This window comes from Cheilinus undulatus, linkage group 23 (genome assembly GCF_018320785.1).
Source record: "Cheilinus undulatus linkage group 23, ASM1832078v1, whole genome shotgun sequence".
NCBI classification, from domain to species: Eukaryota; Metazoa; Chordata; class Actinopteri; order Labriformes; family Labridae; genus Cheilinus; species Cheilinus undulatus.
In genome coordinates, this window is record NC_054887.1 from 18,022,564 (window position 1) to 18,042,484 (window position 19,921).

A 19,921-nucleotide genomic window follows, 5' to 3' on the forward strand; every position below is an offset into this window, starting at 1 on the left:
AAAATGGTACTGCATTTTTATCATTTTATGTTGCAAGGGCATCTGCACTCCATTTTTGTTATCTATCAACCCTGCTTTTGAGAATTACTACAATGATTTTGTCCATCTCATCCCTGTTTTCCTAATTTTTCTGAATCCTAGTCAAAGAGCGTGTGGTGGGTCCCAGAGACCTGCAGGTCAGCGAGGTCGCCCACAGCTCCCTCAGACTGACATGGACACAAGCCACAAGTGATGTCACTGGGTATCGCCTCCTTGTTACGCCTCTCAGCTCCAGGGGACACCTCCTCTCCCTCCAGCAGAGACAAGTGAGGGATAAAGCTTGCACATCAACTCAGCTCAACTAAGTTTACAGCTCCTTTCATACATGAAAGCATGCTGCCTAAACTTCTGTTTTTTCTGTGTTATTTTAATTCTCTGTATACATTATGGTTATTGTTGCTTTTCTATCACATTATTTTGTAAAGTGCTTTGTGAAAGGTTCTTAGTACTTCTCCAAAAAACAGCTTGAATATTTGAGCTTGCAAAAAGGTATATATTACGTTGCTGCTGTATCACCAGTTAAATTGCAAGAATAACAGGAAGGTTTTACAGAAAGCTGAGAATGGAACATGTTTAATTTATAATTCCTCCTAAAAACATCTTCTTCATATCATTTCTAAATGCTTAAGGTAGCTCAAGATCATCATAGGAGTCTCATTTATTATCTGGCTCACCAACATACTGTTTTAAAATGCAGTGAGTCATCTCTCACAGCAGCCTAAACTATCTGTGCTGTTTCATCTGTGTTTTTCTCCTAAGTCTACAACAGACTTGAATTAATGGGATCAAGGTGAACAGTGTTGTCATCAATATCTTTGCTTTTTTGTTTGTGTTTGTACATTGTTACTTTAAAGATATGACAGTTTTATTCTTGACAAAGAAAGAGAATTATTTTTCAGTGCTGAAGGAGGAATATATTTGTTGTCAGCCACATTGTTTTGATTCAGTGGACACATAGGCACCAAACTAAGGTTTAGACAAAGCACATGGGTGGGCTTGGTTCACTCTTACTTGTAGCTTCTTTTATTTGAAGTGATTTAAAAGCTTTTCGATCATCTTTTTCTTTACTTTAGTCACACAATAACTGTCCTAATTTTTCTCTACTCTTTGTCTGTAACAGATTGATTTGAAGGCAGATGTGAGCACTACAGTGGTGACAGATTTGAGTCCTAAAACTGATTATTCCCTCACTGTCTATGCCATCTACCCCAGCCTTATTGGAGACTCAGCGACCATCAACGTCCAGACCAGTGGGTGCCACTCATCAGTGCTTGCCATTTTTTAAATTATGTAAACTCTTTTGTGCATTTTTGGATTAATCTATACCCCTTCTTTTAGCACCTTTGCCTCAGGTTTCCAACTTTCGCATTATTGAGGAGGGTCTGTTTTCTCTTCGCCTGGGCTGGACGCCTCCTCTTGGGAAGCTTGACGGATTCAAGATCTTCATTCCGAGATGTATGACAACATAAAGATACACATTCATAATCTAATGACCTGATACATTACAGATAGAGGCACATAAGTGTGTTGCATCATGAAATCTACCATTTAATGAATTTTACCATGCTAAACTTAGGGTTTTTTTGTTTTGTTTAAATAATCTCTTGGGTTTTAATTTAACACTAAATTTTAGTGGAACCTAATTACATAGTTATTTTATAGTAAGAAGCTGTATATCTAGTAATTTCTCAAGATAACGTGATAATTACCTTGTAAAAGGTTTGCATTTCACCAAGTAAAATATATGGTAATATTAAGGATGTATTTACTTGGGAAAAATATATTAATTATCAAGTTATTTCTTGTAATACTGTGGTAGTTCTCAGGCAATGACTGTGCCCTAACCCTAACCATCCTACCCTAACCCCCTATCCCTTAACCCCTCAACGTAACCCCCTAACACTCAAAACTACTTGAAAATTATTCAGCAAGGACTCGCTTTTATTCAGTAGGCCAAAGTAAATAAATTACCTGGGAATCATCAGGCAACTTATACAGAAAATTGGCATCTTATTTCTAAGAAATTACTTACCACCTAATTCCCAAAGAATTACTACAGTATTGAGGGTGAGAGTAAGGGTTAGAGTTAGGGGGTTAGGGTAAGGTTAAAAAACCACCTAAACACCAGAGAACTGCTGCAACATTTAAAGGGTTAGGATTGAGGCTTGGGAGGATAGATTTGGGTTAAAATACCACATTACCAGAGAACTACCACAGGATTACAAGGAATTATTTAATAACTAATACATTATTACTAGGTAAATACTTTTTTAAATATTACTGAGTTATTACTACTTCAACTAGATAATAAAAATTCTTACTATAAAATTACTATAAAAGTAAATAGGCCCACCAAAATAAAAAGCTACCTTTAATTCTACTGAACTTTTGTTCTGCAGCAAACCGCCCAGGATTCACCTATGAGCACCTGCTTCCAGGAGACTCTTCCTCTCATGTGATTGACAGCCTAGAAGAAGACAAGAAGTACATCATCAGTATTTATGCAGTTTACCCTCAGGGACCAAGTGAACCAGTTTCAGTTGTGGGAAGGACATGTAAGTGTGTTTGAAATTTTACCAGATACAGGATATTTAGTGTCATAAGCTTGCGCCATGTAATTTTTTTGCCAGTAGACTCAATTTAAATAGGTAAATATGAAATCTAAGTGTATTTAGAAATAGCATGAAATACAAAAAATAAAATGTGAATAAGGAACAGGTTTAACAGCAATAAACAACAAGCCTCAACATATTCATTTTTATGTTGAATTGTTAATTTAATTTTTTACATCACAAGTTCTTGAGATAATGTATAAAATAAGATATTAAACAAGGAAAAAAATGCCTAGATGTAGTAACAAAATATGTCCACAGTGGGGCAATGTTATTCTATAAAAGTACAACCACTAGGTTTTGCATACAGAGACTCATTTATCTCCATGTCATATGACACTCAAGGTACATCATACCAAAGCTTGTATTTAATTGAGATTTATTTATACTAACTTGTTGTATAACATCACAGAGATCTATATCTTCCTGAGACCTGAGCTTTTCCCCAAAAAATCCCTCGAATGTCAATGAAAACTCTCCTTGAATGATTTTTCTCGTCAAATTACCCCCTGAAATTGTAAAAAAAAAAAAAAAAACATACTTCCATAAGGGAAGGAATATTCTCCCAAACATCTAAACAAATTCCCTAAAATTTCTTTGAAATTCCTTGAAATTTCAAAGGCCACCCCCCTCCCAAGTTCTCATCAAATTCCAATTCAAACATTTATGAATCAATTTTCCAAATTTCTATAAAAATATTTTAAAATTCATAATCAAATTCTCCTAAATATCCAAACAAATTCCCTGATATTTGATGAAAATTCTTAAAATTTCAAAGGATACCAAAATTCCAAATCAAATAAAAAAGACACATATTAACTGGTTAAATTTCCATCCAAACAACTCGGAATTTTAATTCCCCCCCAAAAATGTCAAAAATTCCCTCTAAATTCTCTGTAAACTTCAAAGCTAATTTCACCAAAAACTTCCTTCCCAAAACCCTTAAGAATACAAAACACATCTTTAAAGCTGATATGTTTGTGTATTTCCTTGAAAATCCCAGCAAATTCTCCAAAATATCCTGATAAATTCCCTAAAATGTCCATGCCAATTCTTAAAAAAATTATAGCAAATTTTCCAGACATTTTTAGCAAATCACTTAAACTGCAACAGACAATATGGAAAATTGTGTAGATAGAAAATTAGTGTAGATATAATTTCTTTGCTGTGGGACAGCCAAAATGTAACTTCCTCATACGTACAAATAGGGTCTTGGGCAGTTATAATGGTTTTTCTCTTTAAACTATCAAATTAAACAACCTCTCCCTTGTCCATTTTAATGATTTGGTTGATTTTACATAAACTAAATGGAAATAATGACGTCTTGCATGTGAATTAGCATTCCTCTGTGTTTCACAGTAAAGCTTGTACCAGTGAAGCAGTTCCTGGTCCAAAACGCTACCACAGACACCGTTCAGGCCAGGTGGGCATCAGTTAAGGGGGCCACAGGATACCGTCTGACATGGGCAGCATCAGGTACTGTTGCTGTCTTTTATCACGAAGATGCAGCAAAGAAAACACACTCTTGTTTTAGGAAATGAAGCCAAAATGTGTGATGTTAAAGTCAATGTATCATCATATTTTTATGGTCTTCAGTGATTTTGTTCCTCTGCGTATTTCAGACGGTCACATTGAGAACATAAACCTTGGTGACACCTTTAATTTCTACATGATCCAGGGCCTAAACCCAGGCTCTGAGTACACCATCACCATTAACCCCATCTTTGGAGACACAGAGGGGCCTGTCACCACCACAACAATCAAGACATGTAACTCAGCTCTTATTTAGAAAGCACAAAAATGTAGGAACAAGTAAGCAAACTGATATTAAGCTATTGCTATCTCTCTCTCTCTCTCAGTGGAAAGCAGTGCAGTACAAACTTTAAAGGTGTCCGCTGTGAGCACAAATGCCGCTGTCATCTCCTGGAACAGCGTCCCAGGGGCTACAGGATACAGGCTGGCCTGGGGACCTACTCCAGGTAATTTGCTCCATCAGATCTTTCTTTTAGAGCCTCTATCTGTGTCTAGCCGATAGCTCCTTTCCCACATGTCATTTTCCAGTTTCTCTCTCCCCAGTTTCTGACTCTATCCACTGTCCTGTCAACTATAAAGCCATAAAAACCCCATGAAAAAGACTATCTGAAAAAAAGAGATAAAATACATATGGATGCAAAGCAAATTGTATGCTGATAATTTTCATCTCCAACTGTTTTGTGGCACAGAGCATTTGCTTTTGTATGCTTGAGTGTCCAGGACTTTATAATAGCAGTTTGACAGACTCCCTCTGACAGAAGCCTTTGAAATCTTTCATAACAGGCGACGCTGTGACAACTGGCATCAGGACTCACACAGATGAAATCCAAATGTTGTTTCCAGAGTTTGAGGCTCTGATACTGTGCCAGAGTCGACCAGGAAAGAAAAATGTATGTGACTGTATTATCTGTGTTCTTATTGTTTTCAGAGTTTGTTGGTCGGGACCGGCCCAGGCAGTTGGCTCTGAATGCAAGCACTACAAATTACCAGCTGAAGAACGTGGCACATGATACAGAGTATGTCCTGACTCTGTATGTGCTGTTTGGGCCTGCAGTTGGGCCAGGAATCAGTGCCACTTTCAGAACTTGTAAGTAGCAGTATTCAGTCTCTTGAAAAATAGGAAGTAAGACATGGTATAACAAGCTTACTGATCTGATGACAACAGAAGTGGAATTACACTCTAAATGGTCCATATACATACCTGTGTGATCATAGTAGGGCTGCAGACGGGTGCGGTGGATGGCACTGTTGCCTCATAACAAGAGGGTTCCTTGTTCTAATCTCTCAAACAAGATATTTTGTTTCAAAGACATCCTTGTTTAGTTAATTGAAGACCCTGAATGGTCTGTTGGTATGAATGTTAGTGATCCTGGTAGTTTGTCTCTTCATGTTAGCCCTGTGGTTGACCGGTAACCAGTCCAGGGTGTAGCCCATCTCTCTCCCAATGACAGCTAGGATCAGCTCTAGCCCCCTGCAGTCCTGAATGGGACAAACAGTATAGATAATGGGTGAATAGTCATACAAATACATTGTATGTATACACTCAGCATCACTGCAGCAGGTAAATATTAGGAGTAAAACCACTGGATGTCAGCAAACACAACATTTTCAGCTGAGGTCACTCTTGCAGACCCTCCATAAAAGTAACAGAAAAAATATCATCAGACAATTAAATAAAATCATAGGATAAGCTTGTGTTAGAAAGAGCATTTATTAAGCAGCCTTCAGACCAAGGTGTGTAAATGTGTGAGTTAATGGCAAAGCCCTGCTAGATAACATGAACTAGGTGACAGGAAAGGCTGTTTAATCTGTTTTATTTGTAATAAATCTTTCTGTACCTTATAAGAGATTAAATAAAAACATAAAAAACAAGGAAATGAAATTGATTTGCATGTTCAATCTCCTTCTCTTGCAGCTCCACTGGGCTATGTGTCAAACTTCAAGGTGACATCCTACACCAGTACTTCCATAGATGTGGAGTGGAGTCCCATTGTTGGAGCCACTGAATATAAATTAACTTGGAATACAGGTGATGTACATGATATAAACACGTTTTGCTTTTTATGCTTCAATACAATATCCAGATAACATTACCTTCCTATTTAAATGGTTATCTTGTGGAGCATTCTTGTTAAAAAATGAGTTGAAAAACTCCTACACTGTGTGTAAAATTGTAATTAGAATCCATATTCGTGTATCTTTATGCAAACAGGGGCCAGCAGCCCTCAGTCCCGTTACCTCGACCGTAGCGTCCTCTTCCATCGTATTGAAGACCTCAACCCTCAGTCCACATACACAATCACTATCTGTGCTGTGTACGGCAACTCAGAGGGACCAGAAATCTCCTTATCACAACTCACAGGTACCGATCTTGAAAAAGGTCTCACATTTTATCATGATTTTTCCTTTAGATCTAGATTTTTCTGTTTGACTGTGGATCTCACTGATCCCAGAGTTTTGTCTGTGGTGTACCTACCCTGGAATTTCATAAAACGCCTTTAGGACGTCAACAGGGCAGAGGCACTCCTTACTACCCTCATCAGCCCCAAAAGCATTATGTCATAAGCGACCAGGTTAGACTTACCACAAGCTACCTGCATCTGAAACCTTTGTTAACACTCAAGTAGAGGACACAAGTCCATATTTACTGTTGTGGGAAAACAATGAGGGAAAAATCACAGAGGCAGACCCTTCTGATCTGACAGACATTAATCAAATGTAGACTTGATGTGCAGACCTTCTCAAGATGCAGCTACTTGTGATTACAGGTTTTACGTCATTACATGCGTCATGTTGACTGTTTACAGTCGGGTCAAGCTGACAAATTGAACAAGAGTCACACAAAGCGGGAACATTTGGGAATCAGCAACATTATATCATGCCAGCAGTGATTTTACCTTCCTCAGTATCAACATTGTTTCAAGAGAAACATGGTTTATTTATGATCTCAGAGGAAAAAAACCTATATTAACCACAATCCTTGGTGTCATCAGTGACACCTCCGATGGATAGAGTCTGTCATAACCCACAAACTTCGATGGGGAAATGATGGTAAATGGTCCTGTAGAAGAAACGTTAATATTTTATCAAACCCTTTCTGAGAAAAACCTGGTTTATTCATGATCTCATGTAAAAGAACTTCACTACCCATAATCCTAGTGGATCAAAGCCTTGTCTTTTATAGTTTGAGTCTACTGTTATCTGCAAATTTTGACTTTCAGCTGCCACTACTTTACTAATAAATAAGAATGTTAGGGCCGCTTTAATTTTCACAAGATGAGGTATATGAAAGTTTGTAAAATCAATATAATATAGGTGAAGATATGCTTAGTGACTAAGTATGCCTAAATGGCTAGTTCAGTCAGGAAACACACATGATTTGCAGCTTTAAATATTTCATTTTTGGCAATTATCAATTAGCGTATATTTCTGTTTTTATATTTGGTGGTGTGGCTGTTCTAGGTCCGCCCTACATGGAAAGCATTAAGCAGCAATAGCGCACATTACTGCTCTTCCTATGCCAATAAGGAAAGTCTTAGGCAGGGACAGAAGCAGCAAAAACCCCAGAGCAGAGCAGGCATCAATAAAAACTGATTAAGTCAAAAGCAGAATGAAGGAGGAGCTGGGGTGGAGGAGGGTTGCAAAAGCCGCTTGCAGAAAGCGGCAGAACGTGGCAAGACAAGAGCAGTTTATTTAAGGCAGTAGGCCAATAGCATGTATAGAACAAATCAGCTGGCCATCAGCTGATCTCAATTATGGCAGGGCTTGACTCCATGGCCTACCTGAATTAACGCTATATGCTCAATTTAATGGCTGACAAGGCAAATAGCTCAGCCCATGGAATATTGTTGATACTACTATTTTCTACTGTAATCATCAGGGAGTTAGAAAACAAGATACTTTTATTGTTTTGGTTGCCAATATGTTTACCATGTACAGTGTTGTCTCTCTTTCGTCACAAAAAACATATCAATAAATTCCTCTGGTCAAGATGTTTTTTACTAACTCTTGACTTGACACAAAGTTCAACCAATGACAATAAAGACAGAATCATAGAAAAGTTTCTCATATTTACTGAAAACTTGGTCCACATTATCATGATGGTGAAAACTTCAAATAAAGATATAAAAACATTCAGTGTTTGCTGTGTTGCACAAAAACTGCATCTCACAAGCACACGAAGCAAACTGCAAACTACATAAACATATTCTAACAATACCTTATAAAATATACTGTCCAACATCTCTATAATAGCTTAAAGTAACCACAGCATTACCTGTCTTATGCCTCTCAGTGGATGGCAATGGATTGTCCTCAGCTGGCTATCTGAATTTACTTTAACTATTAACCAATTCCCCCAACAAATAAAGCCCGCCCACAAAAGGTAGTAAGCCAAGCCCATGAAATTGAGGAAAGCCAACCCCTGAAAGTGACGAACGCCACTAGGCTACAGATCAGCCAGCAGTAAAATGGCATTGCAGTAGTGTGGTTTCAACTTGAAGAGGGCTGTTGCTATGAACATTTTGAAACACAAGATGTAGAATTTAAATACTTTGCACTTAAATGTCCATGCCTATATACATGTTTCCAGCTGAAAAGAAGTGATCTGAAGGTTTAGTTACTCTTGTACTACTGTTATTGCCAGTTGCAGTGTGCAGAGTTGTTCTTATTTATCAGTAAACCCTTTACAGCCAAGCCTGAAGAGTCGCCTTTAATACACTGATGAATTTTAGATGGTATTAAATGCCCAACCACTCTGTCAGTCACTGATACGGTTATTTTATGGTATTCTACAGCTGCTGTCTCAGACTCAGGGCCAATCCAGGCAGTAAGGGAGGTGAAGGTTGTGGACATTGGAGTAAACTCCTTCACCGTGTCTTGGAGGAAAACATCAGGGTCTTCTGGGTACAGAATCTCCTGGATCCCCGTTCAGGGTAAGACATTATATATACAGTCAACCAGTTGTGCTTTCACCCCAACAATCACATACAATACACAAGTATAAGCATGCACACAAGTTTAGACATTGGTGAACTAATGACTGATCATATCAACTCTGCATTTTAGGACCTGCCAAATACAACCGCATATTGTTCCTACACTCTCTTCTGCCTGGTTGAGTTTAATTCCAAATCCTATTAAAGACTTTTATCTATTAGCATGTTTAAACAGCTTCCATTAAAAATGATAGAGGTAATATTATGAAACGAAGCCTGCGAGTTATTTTTGTCAGTTATCTTGAGCACAATCATTTACACCTGACATGCACCTTAATCAGTTCACATGACTCACATCCTCCTAAACTAGAGGGCTATTTAAGCTCTAAGATTTCCTTTCTCCTCCTCTGCTGCATCACTGCACCTGGATCAACTCTGTGCTCTCAGCTTCAACCCTCCTCCACCCCAACATCCACCTGTTGGCTCCGACTGGGGGGTTTAAGCTGTTATCTTATCACTCCTCAGTTTCTGTATGTAAAATCTGTGAGGAGTGGTTTAGTTGGAGCCTGATGCCAAACATATTATGTTGCATAATAAATGCTTAAACAAACTTCAATGTGAGATTATTGGCTGAAATGAGTTTCATAACAATAACAATATTTATTGGCATGAACATACTACTTAATTTCTCAACAATATCAGCTTTTGTCTTAGTGTTGACTACTGGTATGCCTCTACATGCTATTTCCTATACAGGCACTTTGGCGGCCAATCTCTTAAAAAAAACTAAAGGTTTTTTTAAAATAGTCTCATTAACATATTGTTGCTTAAATATTTTAATTTTCTTGCAAATATATGTAATTGTTAGGCACTTACAGTGAGGTCAGTCCTATTTATCACAGCCAGCCACAAGGGGGCACTTGAGGTATATGGCTGAATATTTCTGAAGCCAAAAGTTGACATAGAAAATGGCAGTTTTATCAGGAATGGTCTGATAAATTTGTCTTTTACATGCATGAAATTTGCTAGTAATGGCTGACAGGTGGTTTTCTGAAAAATAAAGAATTCATGAAATATAAAGTAATTCCTGATGAAACTGTTTCACTCTCAGCTGTTTTTGGTCTTTTTTTAATAGACCTGTTCGGAGTTTATAAAAAAAACATACCACATATCTTTTCCTCTGCACATGTTCCAAATTTGGCGATGCTCTGGGGGACTGATGGGAGGATGTGGGGGGCCTTATGTAGCCCCCGGGCCGCTAGTGGATGATCATTGCTCTACAGGCATCATGCACAACAGTATTGCTTAAACAGTGAAATGATTTTTTTTTTTTTCAAGGTGGGGAGGAGAAGTCCCATGTAGTATCCGCATCCTCCACCACCTTCACCATCAAGAACCTGCGGGAGAGCTCGGCCTATAAGATCCAGGTCTCCTCCATGGTGGGCAAACGGGAGGGGAGCCCAGTCCTGGTCACAGCACGCACCTGTGAGTCCTGAAAGCTCAATATGTTTGGAAACGGGCTACAGAGTGATATTTATACAACTGTTACTCACACAGACTGAACTTATACAGTATTTTTAATTAATTTATGGCTTTTTAGAGTCAAGAAAGTTGTATATCAAGTGTAAAATCAAGTATGCTGCAGGAAATAGATTGTAAGTGTTGCTCCATAGGTGGACAAGGAGAGCTGGGGATTCTCTTTTAAAGACCCTGTAAAGTAAAAATAAATCTGTATTTAGGTTTGTCATATGCTAGATCACTGTGTTATGAACCCCCAGGTCAAATTTCAGTCAAATAAAGCATCTCCAAGTTCTGCAGCATTAACCCCCTCACTCATGGTGTCATACTTGGAAAAATATTTTCCCCTAAAAAAATGAACCAATAAACAAAACATGCATAACTATAACTTTGCAATGAAACATGAACATTATAGAACGGTACAAGAGTGAATTCCTTTGCAAAAAAATAATCCCAGAAGTCCCTGCTCCAGGTGACTGCTTCCTTCCACAATATTGTAGTGTTAGAGGAGTGGGGTCATTCCCTACTGTGGGCTCATGCAATCATGAGCCCACATATTGGCCCCACCCACATGAAACCAAGCCAGGAAAGAGGTGAAATGGCCTAAATCCAGAATTCAGTCACATGTAGATCTCAGTGTTTTCACTTGTTTACAGTAACCATATTCCAATGTATCTAGAGTGTTAAGACAAAAACTTTGGATTTCACTTTACAGGGTCTTTAAGCCAATAGCATTCAGTCTGCTGAAGTAACCTTGATCTGACAGATCCAGAGATTTTTCAACTCAGGGGAAGAAAAGCAGTGAAGAACCTCTGAGCTTGGTTTTAGAACCAGTGAAAGCATCCACCTGTGGCATCTCAATCCATAATCCCCCCCCCCCAAGACTTGTTCTTGACTAAAGATCTGTGTCCAAGCTATCCATTATTACAACAGTGTATTGGGGCCACACTAGGAAAAAAGAAATGCTAATTTCAAGAAAGAAGATTAAAAATTTTAAAGTTTAAAAGTTAATTTAAATGGAAGAAAAGACATTTTTACGACTTTAAAAGCAGTAAATGTGCCTGAACCATGGATTAGAATTTTTTAATTATAAAGCCAAAATCCGTCAAAATCCAACCACTGTTTTCAGTTTGGTTTCTTGTTAATTTTTGACTTTACACTGTTGTAAGATTATGATTTATAAAACTTGAAATATTTGAATTTTTATTTTCGAAAAATTTCAAACTTTTGAAACTCTGAAATGTTGTAAATATAAGACTTTATATTCTCAAAAATTTTGTTTTTTTTCCCACCCAAATTTTGACCTTTTTGATCAGAAATCAACAGATTCTCCTTATATTTTAATCTTTCAGGTTGGCTCCCATACACCATTATACATTATGTTTCTTATCATTATTTATTTATTTATTTTTTAATATGAACATCTAATTTTGACAAGGTCAGAGAAGACAGTGCCCCATGCCCCCTTGAGAACTTTGGCGCCCCCCTTAGGGGTCCCTGGACCCCAGGTTGGGAACCACTGTTTTAATCTGTGATTATAGAACAGAAGCTGTTGGGTTATTACCCAAATATGATCTCAGCCAAATTCAACAGGTGGCGATAATATCCTGAGGTAAAATATTGAAAAAGATCAATTCAGAAAGTGTCCCCCATCATGTCTATTTTTGCCTATAAACATGTGTGCCTTTATTTATCTATTCTTAATCTAGTCTTTCCTTTCTGTTTCAGTGGATCTTCCCAAAGTGAATGGCTTTGCTGCTCTTAACACAACAGACAGCAGCACTGTCTTAAACTGGACACGTGTGGCCGGTGTATCTGGGTACCATCTGACATGGAGGCACATCTCAGGTCAGTGTTTAACTTTCCTACGTTTTTTCAGTCAAACTTAACTATATGAGAGTGCGCATATTGGAGACCCTGTCATACCTAGCTCCAAAAATCAATCTCTCCTTTAATAAATTCCTACTTTATCAAAGGTGTAATATTTTGTTCACGGTCCTCCAGGGTTTGAAGATGAATCATCGTGTATTTAGTGTCAGCATAAGCACCCTTTTGTTGAAAAGGGCTGTCAAAAGGAAAAATGCTCTGAAAACTAATATTCATATTTACAACTCAAGCTCATGAAGACTTTCAGACAAGTGGTGTTTATTTTAGCAACAATCTGTTTTAAGTTAGTAGCAGTGCTGTGCTGCATTAAATTACTTGTTGTGTTTGCTTTGAAATAAAGCGTACCAGCATAATATCTATAATATCTTAATAGGAACATGTCTCATAAATGTCTAGACGTTGCATAATTGTTTGTAGATCCATTCAGAATAACTTTGATTTGATGACTCAGATATATTCCAAAAGGGGGGAATGAAAGTGGTATTATTCTTGAAACGCATGGAAATATTTTCCACTCAACTTAGTTTTTCTTTGTGTCTTTTCAGTGTTGGACACTAAAACAGAGATTCTGGGCCCTGGCTTCAGCTCTTACAAGATCACTGATTTGCTGTATGGAAGAACCTACATATTTACCATCAAACCTTTATATGGAGAAGTGGAGGGCCCCATCAGCACCGTGTATCAGAGAATATGTAAGCCATTGATTCCACAGAATATCAATAGTTTTGTTTTTGTATCAAGATTGCTCCACTTTTATGAATTTTATTGTAGCTATATTTTGTTGATTAACATTTCCTTAAATGCATACTGTAGCTAAGTCCCAAGGTTTGCAGCAAAAATTGTACTCCTTCCATCTTTTCAGTCTGATAAGGTATTTCAAAAGGTGATAAATGGTCCCCATGTCGTTTCAGGATTGGCTGGAACTTTTTAGTTGAAACCCACAGCAAGTTCGAGTTAGAGTATTTTACCTTTGTTTGGTATCATGTTTAGTGTAAGTAAAGTTGTTCACACCAGTTATTTTCTGATTCTGTGCATTTCAGTGGGACAGGATCCTCTTGAGGCAACAATCCGGTCCCTGCCGGTCACAGCCACCCCTCGCATCACGACTGCCTCCATCAGCAACATCACCATCACACAGACAACCATCAGAACCACCCGACACCCCATCGCTGTGCCTCCAACCAAATCCATAACCACCAAGAAGCCGAGTGTCACTGAGGCCAAACAGACGGGCATCACTTCCCTTCGATTAACTACAGGCAGTGCACAAAGATCAGGTATCCATTCATTCATCATCCATTCATACACAGATATTTCTACAGCGTTACCGTCCTTGTGTAAATTCAAATGTGGCATATATTAAACAAGTATTTCTTGTTTCTTTTAAGACTGTAGTAAGACCAAAGCAGACATAGTTTTCTTGGTTGATGAGTCTTCCAGCATTGGGGTTGACAACTTTAACAAGATGAAAGACTTCATTTTCCGGGTGACCACTTACTTCCCCAGTATTGGATCTAAGGCCACACAGGTTAGTGAGATCAAAGTTATTTACACTATAATAACAGCTGTTTCAGTGACGCTTACATGATGCAGTAATGCATGTGACTAGCTTGCTGAAGTATCACAGTCATGGTAGAGGTGCTGGTCAAAAACACACTTAAATAAAAAATGAGATCTTAGTATGTCAAGCACAAGCCAAGAATACTGACAGAATTAAATTTAGTTTCTAACACTCGATGTAACACTTCTGGCTAAACAAACATGGCGCTGTGATGATGTGCGTTTTCTCCATTAATGTCTCTGCAGATTGCTGTGGTTCATTACAGTGATGAGCCTCGAATCGAGTTCCGTCTCAACGACTTTAAAGACAGAAACTCTGTGCTCAGGGCGATTAGAGCCCTACGCTATGTAGGAGGGAACACCAGAACAGGTAAGGGACAATTAACACTCTCACAAATGTGCATTTTTTTTTGCCATCTGATCTGATGTCACATTGAAGATTGTAACACTCTTCCAAGTCTCCCCATTGATGTCACAGACTCCACCAGTCTTCAACAGGTGTACTGGAAACTGAAAGTTAAAGTGGAACTTGTTTGAATTCAAGAGCCTGCAGAGTTCAGGAATTACTACAGGATATCTAAAAATAATCTAACTAGAACTACCATGTGTCAGTTACACACTTTCATGAGATATAATGCTTCCTGGCAGTAGAAATACGGTGATGGGTCAACAATCAGGGCTGAGGTTGTTTTTTTGGAGGCATGACATGTAGGAACCTTATAAGCAATGGTAAACCTGAGGACAATGGACCTTGAACTTTAAAAATGTAGTAGAGAAATTTTTTTCAATGCATGTATTTTGGATAATTGATGCTAGCATCCTGGCTAACAAAGACTTCATTATGAAGCTGAAAAGTGTGTTAAGCTATAATTGGGTCTGATGTTAAAATGATTTATTCATGCTATTTTTATACTACTGCCACTTCGTTTTGCTACAACTAATCAGTTTTGCAGCTTTTTGCTAGTTTTTGTCACATTTTGCCACTCTTAAACAAATATTCAGTCCTTTTCCAGCAAAATTGACTCAGTTTCTTTTGCAACCTCTTTTTGTCACTTTTGACCAATTTTTACTGCTTAATGCCTCTTTTTCATACTTTTCATAAAATTTTTTGCAGATTTTTGCCCCTTTTTTCACCCCTTCTTTTTTGCCAATGATTATATTTTTTTCCTTTTTCAACTACTTTGTCACTTTAACAAATTTTGCTGTATTCTGCACATTTTTTCCCCACTTCTAAAATTTTTTGCTTATTTTTGCCCCTTCTTTTTGCAAATTTTAGCAAATTTTTTTTAACTTTTCCCACTAAAACCCATTTTTGCCACTTTTTTGCTAGTTTTTCCCATTTATGCCAAATTTTGCTCCTTCTTTCTGCCAATTTAAGCACATTTTTCAAACATTTGCGGCTTTAACCCATTTATGTGATTTTTTGCCAGATTTCCCCTTTTTTTGCCCATTTTTGGCCCCCTGTTTTTGCGACTTTAACTAATTTTGCCATTTTTTGCCCATTTTCCCCCATTTTTTGCCGATTTTTGCCCCTTCTTTTTGTACCTTCAATAAATTTCTGCCACTTTTTGCCCATTTTTTTCCCATTTTTGCCCCTTCTTCCTGTCATTTTTTTTAAATTTCAAATTTCTTTATTGAGTTTTCATCGTGTATATATATATATATATATATATATATATAGAAGTACAAACACAAAAATACAAAAATAATGATAAAACATAGAAGAAAAAAAATAACTAGGTTTGGGCAGTAATATTCCACATTGCCACAAATGGTATAGTAATGTGCAGAACAGGTAGGACAAACAACTCTCTGTGGCAGTGACAGTAATACCTGATGTAGTGCGATAGCCCTTCCCACCCTCCCATCCCCAGCTGTCCTGAAAAAATTAAGGTGTTTTATCTAAGAGTTAGTCGCAGCGCACCACAGAGTCAAATCTTACTTTTTATGCCAAGGGCTGGATCAAAGCTCATTTCATGATGATTTCGTTTGAGTGTAATGAAAGTATGTTAAGAAAGGTTCCAGTGTCTCATAGAATTTCCTCTTCGAACTACTGACAGAGAAACGTAACACCTTGAGTTTGAGACAAGACATTACATCCTGACGCCACTGGTCAGGTGTGGGCAGGGCAGCACCCTTCCGTTTCAGCAGGATTGCACGTCTGGCCAAGAGCAAGGCAAAAGCGACCATGCAGTGTTCTGTAGAGTGGGGGTTAAGTGGGGGTTATCTCCACCAGCTACGCCAAACAGGGCAAGGGTAGGTCTAAGGCTTAGATTTTGGGTAGATTGTATTTCTCAGTCAACTGACTGAAGGAAACAAAACAGCCGTCAAGTAACGTCTTCGTCTTCAAACATGCCTACAAACAATCTGATGCCCCTTTCATGCCAAGTCCGAAATCAGAGTGTGAGGGGGTGAAAAGGTGGTCCGAGGCAATCGGACTCGGACGAAAAGATTTTGTATCCAAAGGATCTCCTAAATTGGGTCCACACCCAAAGGGTATGACGTACCACTGGATTATCCAGTGATTTTTGGTAATGGGCGCACCGAGAAGTGCAGGAAGGGAGATGTCTCGGCATGGATTTAGCTACAGAGACGTCCAGTCTGGACCGTCAGGCTGGAAATAAAAGCGAGTCCAAAAAGCAATACAATGAATATTGGCAGCCCAGTAGTAGTGACGGAAATCAGGGAGCCCCATATACCGTCCCTTTTGGGTCTCTGAACCAGGGCTTTGCTAATTCAAGGCCTCTTGCCCTGCCATATGTATGAAGAGATAATGGAATCCAGTGAAACAAAAAACGATTCTGGAACAAGTACTGGGACACACTGAAACAAATATGTAAATTTTGGGAGTATATTCATTTTTATGGAGTTTATTCGCCCAGCGAGCGATAATGTGAGAGGGGACCACTGTGATAATGATCTTCTGACCTGGTTTAACAGATTGATAAAATTTTCTTTCAAAAGGTTCTTAGATTGCCAGGTAGCAACTGCTCCCAAATACTTAAATTGTCTCCCTTTAATTTGAAATGGAATGCCACTGTAGTCTGAGTCAAATGCCTGTTAAATGGAAACAGTTCACTCTTCTGCGTATTGATCTTGTATCCTGATATAGATACAAATTGCTCAAGCAAGGAGAGAGCTGCTGGAAGAGAGGTATTTGGGTCTGAAACATAAAGTAGAAGATCATCTGCATATAAAGACACCCTATGCTTCGTACCCCCTCTCCAAATCTTTCTGCCAATTTTGAACAATGTTTTTTGTTTTTTGGAACCTTTTGCCACTTTTACTCATTCTTGCCATTTTTTGCCCATTTTTGCCTCCCCTTTTTGCAACTTTTGCCCATTTTGCTACTTTTTGATCATTTCTTTCCACCTTTTTGCCAATTTTTGTGTCTCTACACAAATATTAATTTCTTCCTCTTTGACGTTGACTCAATTTTTTGCACTTCATTTTTTTTTACATCCATACACTTTTGCACATCATGGCTTAGCTATGAAGTCTGACCTTACTGTCCTAATGGTTTAGTTCAGTGTGCCCATCCACACCGAAAACATTAACAATAAAAAGGAAATTCTGTTTTTAAAAAAAGGGGGTTACATTTTGAAAAGGCTATAGTGTACTACTGTACTACAGCCTAAATAAAATGTATTGATTTATTGCTTTGATAAGAGTGGTTATTTTTCAGATTTCAGTGTTACCCATAATATATCACTGGTTTATTAATTTACTTTTGTCACTGATATCATTGGTATGTAAAAGTCTTTCGATGTATTTAAATAGTAAGCATGATTTAAGAAAACTGGAATATGTAATAAAGTACTATTATGATAGACTTTGTATTACAGATTGGAGGTTTATCTTCTTTCCACTCAACTGCAGTACATTGCTGTCAGCATCACTGCTATGGATTTAAACTGTGCTGTGCAAAGACATAAATTTAGTCTACCAGCGTCATCAGCAAAAGTTTAATTAATTTGTCTTCATACCTCTGTATCCCCTCAGGAAAAGGCATCAGCTATGTTCTGCAGGAGCTGTTCCAGGAGTCTCTGGGGATGAGGCAGGATGTGGCCCACATACTGGTTCTCATTACAGATGGCAGGGCTCAGGATAATGTGGTGCCACCATCCAGAATTGCACGTGCTCTGGGTCAGTTTTAAAAAGCCTCAAAAAAGTTTTATGAAAAACTTTGCAAAACAGTATTATATTTATTCTATTCCTCTCTAGGCGTCAGCGTCCTTGCAGTTGGGGTTTCTAACGCGGACATTGATGAGCTGAATAAAATAGCAGCGCCCGCCAGCTATAAAAATATCTTCTTCTCGCCAACCTTTGATGACTTCCCTTCGATAGAGAGGGAATTTATCAGCAGCATCTGTAGTGAGGAGCTCCTGTCTGAGTTCAAACTGCATGATGAGGCAAGAAGACGGTTTAAAATCTTTTTTATATCACATTCAGATGTACTGAACAGATGCCAATAGATGCAGATGTCAGTGGGATAGATCTGTCAAGCCATCTCTGGACATAATTAAGCAATCATGTTTTAATTAGCTATCAAAGTCTGTGTGGGTGGAAACACAGAGGCTGGTCATTAATTAAACCTTTTCCGTTTTTAATTTTAGTCTGCTCAGTTGGACACCCCGACTGAAGACCCAGGAGAGGAGGAGGTGCTTAAACCTCAGGGTCCCTGCTCCTCTAAGTGTACAAAGGTGAATATCCTTCTTCACTTTTATTTGCCAATTTCATCATCATTGTTGTCAATAATTATTGTGTTCATACACAAAGTTTATTTAAACAAATACACCTAGAAAATGTCTTTGCTTAATCTTATATGTGTTTTTAACAGGGTCAGAAAGGGGAAAAGGTGAGTCAACTTTAATGTATTAGATACTGAATTATATACAGTAAGAACAACATACAGTACCAGTGTTGCTTATTTGTTATTGTGACACTTTACAGGGAGATGGTTTTGGTCTCGGAGGTCTGGTATGTGTTATCATGTTTTATTTCATATTTATATGAAACTAATGCTTTGTTCCCTCTCGGACATTTTCATACATTCTTTAACCATCCATATGTGTTTAAGTCCCTTTGTTGCCATTTATTAAATGATTCTCAATATGGTTTCCACCTGGAGAATAATCTTTTTGTTGTTTTTGTTGATGTAGAAATTTAGGCAAAGCCCTGGACAGTTCAACCCTTTTACTTCCACAAAGGGAGAGATGGGAGAAAAGGTAAGAATAAACATACACACAAGTAAACGGATGTGGTATGTGGTTTAGCATTGTCTTGCTGAAATACGCAAAACCTTCCCTGAAAGAGATGTTGTGTGAACAGAGGCATATATTGCTCTAGAACCTTTATACTTTTTAGAACTGATAGTGCCTTTCCAGATGTGTAAGCTGCCCATGTCATAGGCACTGAACTGATGCAGTTTAACTTTGCACTGATAAGAGCTGGGTTGTCCCGTTCCTCTTAAGTCTGCAGGACATGATGTCTGTGGTTCCAAAAATAATTTCAAATTTTGATTTATTTGAGCCATTCCATTTTCACTCCATTTTGCCTCAGTCCATCCTAAATAATCAGAGAAGATGGCAGCGTTTCTGGATTGGGTTGACATATAACTTTTTCCTTGCATGTGCAGCTTTAATTTGCATTTTTTGGACAGCACAGTGAACTGTGTTTACAGACAATGATTTCTGGTGGTGTTCCTGAGCCCATGCAGTGATTTCTAGTACCTGATCTTCACCTGAAGGCTTGAAGATCATAAGCATCCAATATTAACATTTGGCGTTATACTTTGCATGTAGAAAATCCTCCAGATTCTCAGAATCTTTTGAT

The 19,921-nt window shown here is 38.1% G+C and overlaps 2 protein-coding genes across 2 annotated transcripts in view; both read left to right on the top strand.

The window, feature by feature from the left end:
- col7a1l (collagen type VII alpha 1-like) overlaps nucleotides 1–13,889 on the top strand; it is a 35,271-nt gene extending 21,382 nt beyond the window's left edge. Inside the window, exons 6-20 of the mRNA XM_041781350.1 lie at nucleotides 142–305; nucleotides 1,160–1,289; nucleotides 1,378–1,494; nucleotides 2,439–2,594; nucleotides 4,011–4,127; nucleotides 4,274–4,420; nucleotides 4,511–4,630; nucleotides 5,113–5,271; nucleotides 6,100–6,213; nucleotides 6,397–6,546; nucleotides 8,981–9,118; nucleotides 10,460–10,606; nucleotides 12,368–12,487; nucleotides 13,072–13,218; nucleotides 13,567–13,889. Coding sequence (XP_041637284.1) covers nucleotides 142–305; nucleotides 1,160–1,289; nucleotides 1,378–1,494; nucleotides 2,439–2,594; nucleotides 4,011–4,127; nucleotides 4,274–4,420; nucleotides 4,511–4,630; nucleotides 5,113–5,271; nucleotides 6,100–6,213; nucleotides 6,397–6,546; nucleotides 8,981–9,118; nucleotides 10,460–10,606; nucleotides 12,368–12,487; nucleotides 13,072–13,218; nucleotides 13,567–13,889 — 2,249 coding nt within the window. The remainder of the gene's footprint in view (nucleotides 1–141; nucleotides 306–1,159; nucleotides 1,290–1,377; nucleotides 1,495–2,438; nucleotides 2,595–4,010; nucleotides 4,128–4,273; nucleotides 4,421–4,510; nucleotides 4,631–5,112; nucleotides 5,272–6,099; nucleotides 6,214–6,396; nucleotides 6,547–8,980; nucleotides 9,119–10,459; nucleotides 10,607–12,367; nucleotides 12,488–13,071; nucleotides 13,219–13,566) is intronic.
- Nucleotides 13,890–18,551: 4,662 nt separating this feature from the next.
- Nucleotides 18,552–19,921, top strand: part of LOC121505798 (collagen alpha-1(XXVII) chain-like) — a 33,056-nt gene continuing 31,686 nt past the window's right edge. Inside the window, exons 1-5 of the mRNA XM_041781351.1 lie at nucleotides 18,552–18,569; nucleotides 18,703–18,789; nucleotides 18,927–18,944; nucleotides 19,040–19,066; nucleotides 19,249–19,314. Of these exons, the coding sequence (XP_041637285.1) occupies nucleotides 18,552–18,569; nucleotides 18,703–18,789; nucleotides 18,927–18,944; nucleotides 19,040–19,066; nucleotides 19,249–19,314 (216 nt within the window). The remainder of the gene's footprint in view (nucleotides 18,570–18,702; nucleotides 18,790–18,926; nucleotides 18,945–19,039; nucleotides 19,067–19,248; nucleotides 19,315–19,921) is intronic.